The sequence below is a fragment of the Accipiter gentilis genome, chromosome 4 (assembly GCF_929443795.1).
Source record: "Accipiter gentilis chromosome 4, bAccGen1.1, whole genome shotgun sequence".
In the NCBI taxonomy this organism is placed as follows: Eukaryota; Metazoa; Chordata; class Aves; order Accipitriformes; family Accipitridae; genus Astur; species Astur gentilis.
The window spans coordinates 28,695,952-28,708,551 of NC_064883.1; the positions used below are offsets into that span (position 1 = coordinate 28,695,952).

Below are 12,600 nucleotides of genomic sequence, written 5' to 3' on the forward strand. Positions count from 1 at the left end.
CTGGCAGCAAACCTTTAGGAGTCTGAATCCCACCCAGATGGAATACAAGCCTGGAATATTCTTTTAATTCAATTACAAAGGCAGTGGCTGCCTGTCTTCAGCAGAAATTGGTGAGCACACCAATGCAGGCATTGAAATCCATCTCAGAGCTGAATAACCCAATTCAATAAAATACATAAAATCATGTCCTCAAACCAAGCCCAGGTAAGGAGAGAGGCTCAAGAAAGCAATACATGACTACTCTGAATGTATGAAGTGAGAAACCTGCAACTTTTCAAAAACAAAGTGTCTGTGCCAGCATGGCAGACGGCTGGGAGGCACAGGGAAGGAGACATGCATTACTGCCATGCACCATGCAGGCTACAGAGCTGGCTTGGGGGTGGAAGAAGGACAGAGGGACACGTTTCTGTGTACTTTTATAACTACTGTTGTAGTAAACACAATCATTCAAAGGAGAAACAGTATTTTCAAGATAAAGGATTTCAGTTCTCAAAAAGGTCAAGGCACACACAGAAAACAAACAATAAAAACCTCCACACATGCAGCTTATTACACAGCTTAAACTTTCCTTACTGTGCTCTACTGTTCATGAAAGGCTGCTCGGTAAAGCACAATGGTGCTCGTGTCAAGTCTCATCACTGCTCTACAAGACCTGAAAAGCAAAGCTGAAAGCTGTCTACAGCAACCTTTACTTTCCTCCCTCACCTTAAAATGCTCACGTATTTATATTGCATTTCTCCCCCAAACTCAAACACAGAAAAGCAAGAAGGTTTAGAGAATGCCTATGCCTGAAAAACTTGATCTTCTTGATTTGAAATCAAGTCTGTCCATCACAACACAAGTAACTAGCTTTACAGTGGCAAACCACTTTAGGATTTAGTGACATGTGTCAGTCTGAAAAAGGATGATCTCAAGAATGTCACTTCCATGTGTCCATTCAACTGAAAATTGTTCAGTTTACCTGGCTCTGTATTAAACTACGCAGTGACACCAATTGGCTCTATAAACTGAGCCTAGCTGGACATACTTCCTTGAATAAAAGGAACATCCAGCTTCCCAGGCCAGGGGAGATCCAGAAAGTTTTTTTACTTTGAAGCAGGGAGAATCCCAACCTACCAAGTCTGGCTAGACTTGAAGTAGCTGCTTTTTTTTTTTTTTTTTTTTTTTTAAATAGAACAAGCTCTGTTTTTTCTTATACTGTAGTTCTGATACCTGGACTTTTTACACTATGCTCAACTTCACCAAGAGAAAGATCAGGTCTGGCATGACTAGTGCTCCACCACCGCTCGAACACAACTTCTCCAGACTTGGCACCTAATCACCGAATTATGCAAATGTATACATAAACTTATCAGCTCTCCCTTTAAACACTAGATACTAGCAAGTTTAGCATACTTCAACTCATTAAAATTATCCTTATCTACCATATAAATGTCTATTTTATTTTTATACATATATACACACACAAGTATACTGTATTTGTGTATGTGCACCTATATACACGTTTCTAGTACCTTGTCCACATTCAAAAACTGTACTACTTTACCAAGATTCTTTTCAAAGCTAATGACATGCACTTCAGTGTAGATCATGCCTTACACTTCCACAGAGTAACAGTCAATTTCAAGCAACAGCACCCAGAAACAGAGCAAGAAGTACAGGGACTTCATAGGACAGAGATGCAAACAATATGTTTTTGTTTATATCTTGCATTTAGTGTTTACAATAATAAACATGGAGCTCATAGTATTAAATTTAGTCAGAAAAATATTAAAAACAAAAAGGAATTGAGAGCTTCCTTGTTTTCTTATAGGCTCATTAGCAAAAGCCTTCCCTCTTAATAGCTACATCCTTAAACTGGAAAGAAAGGAAACATCTGCAGGGCTGGTAGCATAACAGCAAAATGTCATGTGATCTTAATTTAGCTAAATTGAAGCTTTTCCTTCTCTGCTTGTTCTGTCGTTGCTCATTACGAATAGGAAATGCTTTGTCCTCACCTTACAGTCTAATCTGGAAATATCAGAGATGGAGATGAAGAAAGCATGCTTCTGCCCCTCAGCATTGAACCAATGTTTGAGGTTACTCCATGCATGATAAAAGAACCTTCTCAGCAGTCTGACAGAAGTGATAAAGAGTGGTTTGCACAGAGTCATCGCCTGTCAAGGGCTGCCTTACACCGCTTCATTCAGCCTATGGGAACTTTTTGATAGACCAAAGAATACGACCCGCCCCATGACCCACTCTGCTTCCTACAAATGGGGAGAGAACAATAAGAAACACCGCCAGTGTCCCCAGCCAAGTGCACTACTGAAAAAATAGGAATGAGTTGCATCGAAGTTTGTACTCTTTTGCTTTCTAGGATAACGTGGACTTTATCAAACACACAACATACCAGATAGCTTCCACTACACTCACCAGACTATTACAACATACCTATTTACATGTGAAACAGTTTTGCAGAAACCATTAAGACAAACAAATTCATTGCACACAGCAAAACTCAACCTGTGCAGACCCCATTTCAATAACCAGATGCACCACAACTTTAAACTAATGTCAGCTCTGAAACTATCTAATGTTTCCTGCAGTTCATACTGTTTCTCTCCACTGTAGCCAGAGACTGTCTTGGTTCAAAAAATTATCAGCTCTACAATGGACACAGTTTAAGTTGGCCAAACCACCCAGGAGAGCACCCACTTTTCCACAGCCTCTTTGTCCTTATGGCAAACCTCTGGGCTTGGACTAGGCTACTTTACGATACGGCTACAATGCTGAGCAAGGGCTTTACTTTGTGGGCTCAGCAGCGTGACAGAAATATACCTTACACCTGCTCTCTATCAAATATGAGGTTGATCTTCTCTTACTGAAGCTACTGAACTTTTCACCATAAACAAAGTATGTTCATTCCTGTTCTAAAAACAAGAAAATGCAATCATTTAGAGACTAGCCACACCACTTCATCTGCCTAAACATGTCATCGTACCTGCTGGTAATTCAAGCTGCTAAGATCATTCAATTCTGCAATATTGCAGCTCTACTTAACAGATGTGTCTCTGGGCTGCCCAAAGTCAAAAGGAAAAATTTGGAAGATCAGGGAATTGACCCTCAATATCAAAATCCAAACTGTCACCCTAAAAACATTGTTACTGCAAGTGAGTTGTTATTCCAGAGTCTGACTCCATTTGCAAAAGATTAACCTAGACACATAGGGAGAGTTTTAAGAACGACTGACTTGAGAGAAGAACTATTCGTATCAAGCCTAAACTTCTTAGGAAGTTTAACATAGAGAACATGGCTCAAGACACCACAAACCTTGTAAGACCAATGTGTCAAGATCCTTTACATCCCTACATACGCAGCTTTCCTCCTCAAAAATAACCTCTAAATATACAGCTTGAGCTACTTGGTGTTAAAACTTTCTAATACAGAGACTATTAATAAACTCCTGCAGACAAACTCACCACTTAAATATAATAAACCTGGTCCTGTGTTTCAAGATATTTAATTTGAACATACAATATAATGTGCAAATCAACGCACTGTAAGTTTTAAAAGCCTTAAACTAAGAAGTGAAAAGGCTTGGGTTTTATAAAAAAAAAAATACTAAAAAATTAGCATACACAGATGCAAAGCCACATATCCAATCACCCAAGTTAAATTATTTCAAAATCCTAAATTTGTAATCTATTGTACACACACAACAGAGGAAGAAAAGCAGCTTTTTCAGTGAAGAACTTAAATTATAAAGATAGAATGCACAGGAAGATGCTTAAAAAAGGGCTATGAAGTCATTAACCTGGGAAAAAAAACAAACCCAAACCCTTAAATCTTACTGCCCAGAGGTGAGCTATCACTAAGAGGATAAAGAGGAGAAAGTTGCCCACAGGATTTTCAGTTTAGCTGCAAATCCAGCAGCTTTTCAACATTGACTTATGATGTAATCATACGTGACCTGTGTACTTCCTCACAGTTTGCACTGAATATGCCAGTAAGGAATGATGGATATAGATGACTAAATCTACATTTCTATCTCTCTCTGGAGGTTGGGATGGGGAGAGAGAAGAAATCAATTTTAACACAAATCTATTTGCTTCTTTAAGAACTACCTGTCTTTGCATGCCTATTACTACAGCTTGAATTGCTCACTGTTGCTGAGTTACTTCCCTGTACTTCTGAACATTACTAAATGTTTCTCCAGCAATGTGAATTCCCACAATGAATAAAGGCACCAGCTATTTCCTGCAATGATTTTACACCTTTTACTCAATAAAACTGAAAACATCACACCCTGCACTGCTATGAGACAAGATTTTTATCATATCCCCCCCCCCCCCCCCCCAGGCAGCAGATAAACAGAAGTAAGAGCACAGTGAGATAACACAAATATCACATTTCAAAACCGTTATCAGCTGCAAATATCTCACAAGGAATGCAGCCGCCTTTGTTATTTCATCCTCCAAGTGACACATTTGGAAGACTGAAAAGCTTTTTTAGTGTTATCAGAGATTCTCCCAAGGAAGGGAAATAGCTGCAGTGCAGCAGCTGCTGCAGTACTGCTGTGTGCTGGGGCTTGAAGGCAATGTGAGAGCCAGGCTTGCACTGCAACATCTCATTCTCACATACTGCCCCACAGAAAACATGGCCTACAATAATGAATTCAAGCTAAAAAAATAGAAATTAGAGATCTTGGCTGCTATAATGTCACAACATACTAACGTACTTTCATGTCCATCAATATAGTATTTGATGAGAAGGTTCCTCCAAGCCCAACAACTTCCATGGTCAGGCCCACCCAGTGCAATGAAATTTGACCAACTCTAAGTTTACAGAACTTTGCAGAATACCTCTCTGGCTGAGAAACCCAAGATTTAAGTATTTACATGGCTGAAAGAACATTATTGTTACTTTTAGAGGTTCAGATGTAGCAACAAGATAAAAAATAAAAGCCAGATGTTGTTCAACAAAGAACCAATGAGAACAACACATGAGAAGATCTGCTCTCAAACTAATAAAAGCCTGCTTAGAGCACAGTGACGACCTACACTGTTTGCAGGTAAGACGACAACCTACATTCAACTAGTGGCCTACTGTTCCCTATCTAACATTTGAAAGCAAGGTATTTGTGATGCAAGGAGAAAAAACCCAAAACTGTCATATCATCTACTTTATATTACCTACCAGTAATTCTTCCAGCTGTCTGAAGAAGTGGTATTTACTGTTTTAGACATACTTGCTCTAATAAATCCCACCATGGCCACAAGGTGAATAGAGATACCAAGCATCTCAGGAGTTCACCCACATGCCGAAGCCTGATAAAGGATGTCCTTACAAGGACAGTGGGGGTAACTGCTTCTGTATCTTACTGAAGATGAACCTAGCTGTTATGTTACTGAGAAAAATATTACTTAGCACTTCCATACATTTATTGAAGAACTCTTCTTACTTGGACCACATCTAGTATACTAAGTTACGATTCTCAGACTACAACTCCATAAACACCAAACTATCAACATAAAAAAAAAGTTGCCTTAGCTTTATTTTTGAAGATATTTTCTCTCTCTCTTTTTAAGAAAAAGCACTAAAAATTTCTTGTTTACCAAGACCAGACTATATCAATAATAGGACTAATCATCTATGACGCTGTTGGGTCAGTCTGGTTAAGTACAGACACAAATCTCCACATAAATCTATTTACAGTGGTCTCCCACAGGATACAAGCTTTTAACCTGCTGCTCTCCTTCACTAATCCTACATTTGCAACCACCTTGAAGTTCTAAATTGCCCATAAGACTCTCACACTTGCATCTACCCCACATCCCACAAGACAAGTCACAGACAACACAAAAAAGAAGCAAGACACTTTAGTACTCTGCAATAACTCATTTTAAGAAAGATTAGAAGATAGGTAATGAAGCTGTCCCATGAACAAAGAATGAAAGATGAAAAATTGCAGGCAATTTGGTTTATTTTTGTAGTCTTAGATTACCGCAGAAGGCTTCTGAGTGATTATTCATGGATCACCACATGATAGCCATCAATCCCATCTAAGGTTTGAACTAAAAACTGTAATTCATTGATGTCAAAAGAACTACACTGATTTGCATAATCTAATAATTTTATTTTGGAGGTTTCTGTTTTAGCACAAGACACTGCATATCCTTTGAAAACATTCTGATATACACAACAGCCTGCTGTATCAGAGTGCAAAGGGCAACTCTCTGCAGTCATAGTAACTTTCATGCTGCACTGTGAAAGTACTTCTAAAATCTAAATTATCATAGTAGACAGAAGAAAATATTCCTGCCTATTTCATACTTCTTCGCTTCCTGTTTTAGAAACCAAACTTTGGGAAACGTATGTGCGGGGTGGGTGGGTGAGCAGTAAAAACAAAAGAAATCCTTAGAAGACTCTGTAACCTGATTTGAGAAATTATTAGTAACACATACAGACAAGTAAGTTCTTATTTTCTTCTTGAATATATATTTCTTATGACTCTTTAGAAGAAAACTTGTTTTCCTATAAGGCAAGCCTTCAACTCGGCTCTCAGATCACAAGTAGTAAAACACCCCTGATGTTTTAATGGGGTCAAGACGGATGGAAGTCACCAAAAAAGCTGCATAACTTCTGCTAATTCAAGGATACCATGAGCCAAACCAGAGTTGTGCTTTGAGGTTACGCTTGAGAAAGAGCTGTTAGCCTCAGACTTCACAGGTCACCCATCTGTTTTCTCACCAGCAGCATGCTTGGACACTGCTAGGTGGAGAACATGGAGAGCAACACTGCTGTATGAAGCAGCATGCCTCTCTCGCCACGCGTGACTGCTTCCACTTCTGCCATGGCATTTCAATGCATTAGGAAGAGAGTGGCTGCACTTAATATCCCATAAATGAACTTTCAGCTTCATTTCAAAGAAAAATATCAACAGCAACTCATTAAAATATGTAGTTTACAGGGACTTCAGTTAAGGAAAAAAAAACCAACAACAAAACAACAAACCAAACCAAAACCCAACAAACACAGCAGTTGCATATTCTACTTAAATAATAAGATTTAGCAAGATCAAACAGTTCAGCAACATCTCTACCTCAAGCATGCAAGTAATTTGAATTATACTGATCTAAGGCTTGGTTTTTCTTTCCAGCTTGGTAAGAGTTTTTAGGTTAAATGAACCCTGTTCTGGGGTTGCGGGGAGGAGGCTGTTTTATTTTGGGGGTGGGGCTGCAGTGGGTGTGTTGGGGGGGGTTTTGTGGTTTTTTTTGTTTGGGTTTTGTTTGGTTTTTTTAAAAAAGTTTTCACTTCAATCTGCTTGATAAACAGAACCCCTTCCCTCTAGTTGTATCAAATTAATTTTAAAACTTCACAGGATGCCCACATCATGAGCCAAGCCTTTTCTTATTTCTTCTTGATTTCTCTGAACTATGGGACGCAATTGTCATATTGAATTTACCCATACAGGTGAATTCTTACATATGTGTAAGCAAACTAGATCAAATTTAGTGAAACAGTTAAGCATCGGTGAAAATTAAGACTGTAAGAAAATGCTTCAAGTTTCCTCTGTTTTTTTTAATTCAACAAAAGAGACTTTCTTAACCTACAACATTAAATAGATGACTCAAAAACTCCAGACATTGTGAATCAGCTTGTGCATCATTTAAAAAACAAAAACCAAAAACCACCCAACACCCTCTAAAAGAAAAACCAAGGGGGGGGGGGGAAGGGGGGACCCAAAAAAAAACCCAAAAAAAACCACAAACCAAACCCACAACAACACACAGCAATATCTTTTCCCAACTAAAAAGTCTCAGTACAGACATGACATGCAGGGGGTGTCTGTATTTTAAATAGCATATTGTCTCAAACGACTTCTATGTATGGTGGGAATACTTCTGAATCACCTGCCTCTAGTTACTGTACTGAAACTGCAACTTTGTAAGTGCTTACCTTCCCCTTACCCCACAGAAGAATTAAATAAATTTTCTTCACTGACTGGCTGAATGTTATATGAGAAATACAGGTAATACCTAGAGTACCTTAAAAGTAGTATTACAACTCCATACAGTATTTTAAATCCTTTAGTAAGTGGATTCTATTTTAAAATGTTTCCATTCAAAAACCAGGCAGGTGGGGGTTTTTTCCTTCCAGTTCTGCAGTAAGTCAGTCAATTAGACTTAAATCTGTCCATATCCTGTGGAAATTTATTTTATCCTGTATGTTTAAAAAAAATATGTAACAACTTCCCCCACACTATTTTTTTAAAATCATATTCATGATCAAGTATTTTGAACTAGCCAAGACGTTTGAGTCCTTTTAAAACAGAAAACAAATCAGCTTCATATTTACTAAAAATGCAGTTTATCCTGGCATATCTCCCCTTCCTGTATGTGATATTTACCTTTTTGTGCAATTCATGAAGTAAAACCCCTCAAAGCTTAAGACTCTAAGAGAACTATCTAAAGTACTCAAAGTGTTAAAAAAAGCAAATACATAGTCAAAGCATGCTTTGTACGCTTAATAACTCCAGAAAACTCCCTTAGTAAATGACATTTCTAATACTACATCCTCAGTAGGATTGGGGGCAGGGAGAAGAGATCAACCCAGCATTTTTGGTTTTCCCCTTATTCTAAATTATACAATCATATTAAAGCACGTAAGGATAAGCAAACAACAAACCTGACCACTCCATGCACAATACAGGTTACATAGGAAACTCCAGTTGTGATTGATCATCCAGTTCAAAATCCTGAACTGGGCCATGTCTTGCTATAGCGCAGACTGCTGCTGTGCTCTGACTCAGCTTTTGTCCGGGTGATCCTCGAGGATATGAGCGCTATGCAGTAAATGACATTCAGGAACAAGGACCTTCCTTCCTGTTCAGTCTCCCTTCCCACCCCAACCATGTGTCAACTCAACAAGATAAACTGACAGAACTGCATAACATTCTTCAAAATAATACTTCTGAAGCTGCCAAATTACACATTCTTGGGGGGGGGGGGGGGGGAAGGAAATAAGAACATCCTAAGACATCTCAGTAAAGCAAACACAGAAAGGCACACACAAACAATGCTTGTTCTTCCCCCACCGCCCTTTCATTTCTGCTGCTGCTGAAATGAGTCTGAATACCAACAATTTAGTATAATAATTGATATCATATTAATCTTATACTTGCTTAGGTACAGTTATGATGATGGCTTCTGTGTTTTCATGAGACCCAAAAGCTTAGGGCTACTGTTTTAAACACAGCACAATACAAGCAACTTTTCCATCAGGAGAACTTCACAGTTTTCATAAAAATTAAATGGGTTCATCTACATCAGGGTCTTAAATGGCAGACTCCCCTTTAAACCTATCAGAGTACCGTTAGCATTGCACAGAAACTCTGTCTGCCTCTTGTAATGAAGGATGACAGCCCTATTGATAGGAAAATGAAAGATGCAACACCAGAGAGATCCTGAGAAACCGCAGAAGTACTGGAAAAGTTTCTTTCTTCCTTCACATATTTCTTTTTTGCAACCTGCAAACAACCACCCTATTTCAGCATGCACCTCACCTTCTGTGTCTTGACTGCCTACCTTGTATTCCCCCTTCCCCTTCAAAGGTGAGATTCAGAAACACAGGAAATGTGTTTCCACAGAAACATACACACTTTACCTGATGATTACATGAACTACTAAACTACTCACAGAAACAACTTACTGCAATAGTCTGCAATTTAAACACCACAATTCTAACAAATGCTTGAGAAACAGACAGACAAGGCTTTATCTACCAGCTGTAGCTCAAAATAATTTAAAACTAGAATGTGTTATTTGTTGAAAGTGTGCTTGAGATCCCAATCTACTGACAGAAGAAGGAACCCAAATCTTCTGACCTGAAGCCAAAGAACAAGCAGAGACAGCCCTGCAGAAAACAGGCCTCAGGGTGCCCCCATTCCCAGCCTCAGCAGCTCCTTCAGTAAAAGCACAATAAGGATAACACAGGAGATGAGATGCATATGAGAAGGGCAGCCTTCTGTCTGCATCAGCACTCATGCTCTGCCTCAAAGAACAACATCTGCGAGATGCAAAAGACTTTTTTTATCTTGAGAAAGTATGGAAGAACAGCTACAGAACAGGTGGCCAATTCACCCTTTGGTTCAGTAACAGACAAATGACTGAAAAGTACTTGAAATGTGAAAGAAAATCTGTGCTATAAAAGCAGCCTGGAAATAAAACAAACTTGTACATGAGGGTCAAACAAATGGTGTGGCCAAATAGCAGCTTCCAACTTTGAGAGTGTTATACAAATAAGGCCTCATTTGTTTTAACCAAACCAAACAAAAAAAATCTTGTTCTAATTTCTCATCCCAAGGGCCCTGGGAATTAATGCCAGAGTCCAAGCCAACCTCTTTCTTTCTCAGCAACATGAGCAATCTGCAAACTTCCAAGACACAGTCGTGTACAACAAATCTATTCTGGTTCATTTTAATATGTACATGGCAGAGGTTCTCTGTTATCCTTACAACACCTAATTACAAAAAAGGGGCAACTAATATGAGTGCAACATGGCACAAAATGAATGTGGCCTCAGAAAAAGCACTTAAAGAAAGGGATTAAAGAGCTCGAGATATGAAAACAATAAAATCTCCTTGTACAAGTCAAATGGTCTGCGCTAAAGCAGCCTGTGCTGACAAGAAGTATCCTGCTTAGCAACTATTACTAGGTGGAACAGATACACTTCCTCACAACAGACATCATAACTATCTGAGCTTGAGAAATTTTGGAGAAGGAGAATGTTTGGGAACGTCTTACCGAGTGGGCAGTTACTGCAGAGATGCTGGAGCAGAATGAGGCAGCAAAGTCTCCAGGACAGCAATGCTGGAATGAGGAAGGACCCAGCACCCTGCAGGACCAGCAGCAGGGATGCTGGCAGAATGTGTGGGGCAGCCGACACATGGCTGGAAAAGCGGCCTGCTGCACATTAGCTGCACCGTGGAAAAACGCTGTCATCAACTAAAGGTAGAGGGAAGAAGGGAAAGGGGGAAGGGAGATCTGGAAAATAAGAGAAGACTGCTATTCTATACTAAACCCAACATCAACCAGGTTCTTTTTAAACAGTATTTCAGTACCATTCTGCAGCGATCAACCGATTATTTCACTATCAATTATCTACTTTAAGATCCATAAAGTATTACTCAGTATTTATTCCTTACAAAGTACTCAAACTCCTAATAAAGTATTCAACATAGTATATTAGAAGCCTCCTACTATACAGTATGATCTATAAAAAAAGTCCATTAAACCTCAGAAACAAATTTGTGCAACTCTTCCCATAAAATCAGCAGCCATTATTAACCTGTTACTTTTTGGCATTCATTTTCAAATCTGTTTTAAGGAAATTCTAAAACAAAAATATTTTTTTTCCCCTCCAATCTGGCCAATGCTTATATTATATTACTGCAATTCATGCAAAAGCACCTAAATACTGGAGATAAAAACATGAACAACAATATAGAGGGGTAGGACAATATTTTCAGAAACAATCAGTATTGGCCTCACAGCTGCCACCAAAAATCAGTATCAAAACGCCTGTAAATTCTAATAGGCATAGAAAGAGGTGAGGACCAAAGTTTTTGCAAGCTTGAGTCTTTACTGAACTCCCTTAGATAAAAGGAGGAGCTCAGAAACTGCTGCAAGAGTGGCACCTTTAACAGTAAGTTGCACTTATTGCTTAAAACTGACTCTTTCTCAGAATTTTCAGACTTCTAAATTTGATCTGCCATTACTGAAAACTGTTCCTGATAATCTTCAACTAGTCTGACAATTGCTCTCTCATTTACAGGAGACAATCTCCTTCCTGGTACGAGGTTAGATCAAATGCCAGTAGCTTAGCATTCCTCTGTTCTAACTTTACTTTTACTGTTAACATGTTTTTTGGAAGACCTTATTTATTCCTCCTAAGTGTGGTTACTAAGCTTAGGAGATTCCACTTAGAAAATTCTCATACAAGTGCATAAGAATTGATGGAACCTCCTTGAAGTAGGCATACAATAAAGAAAGGGTTTCCCTTTTTACCTTTACCACTCAATTTACTAATGCCTGCCTTCAAAGAGTTTAATGCAAAACCAAAACAAAAATAATTGTGTTATAAACATTTTAAACTTTTTTAAAGTTTATAAAGTTTTGCCCAAAATTTAGAAGTGTTTGGGTCTGGCTGAGATGGAGTTAATTCTCCCCACAGCAGACCTTACAGTGCAGTGCTCTGTACTGGTAGCTAGAAAGGTGTTGATAACACACTAGTGTTTTGGCTACTGCTGAGCAGTCCTTGCACAGCATCAAGGCTGTCTCTCCAACATTTCCCACCTCCTCTTCACTGGCAGGCTGGGGCTGGGCAAGATCTTGTGAGGGGACATAGCCAGGACAGCTGACCCAAACTGACCAAACAGATATTCCATACCACATGACATCAGCTCAGATACAAAAGCTAAGTAAAGGGAGATGGAAGGGGGGCATTCATTATCTACATTTGTCTTCCAGAGGAACCGCTACAAGTACTGAAGCTGTGCTTCCCAGGATGTGGCCAGATATAGCCTGCTGATGAGAATTAGAGAATAAAATCTTTTGT

General features: G+C 39.0%; 1 protein-coding gene across 4 annotated transcripts in view; it reads right to left on the reverse strand.

The window, feature by feature from the left end:
- The window catches only part of ARHGAP21 (Rho GTPase activating protein 21), a 123,906-nt gene that overhangs the window by 80,354 nt on the left and 30,952 nt on the right, over window positions 1-12,600 (reverse strand). Inside the window, exon 1 of one of the 4 annotated variants that reach the window (XM_049799201.1) lies at window positions 8,671-8,818. The exons of 2 other annotated variants lie outside the window; for them this stretch is intronic. In XM_049799201.1, the coding sequence (XP_049655158.1) occupies window positions 8,671-8,754 (84 nt within the window). In that variant the 5' untranslated portion in view covers window positions 8,755-8,818. Of the gene's footprint in view, window positions 1-8,670; window positions 8,819-12,600 lie in introns of those variants that run through there. One more of the 4 variants, XM_049799200.1, reaches the window with a different exon arrangement.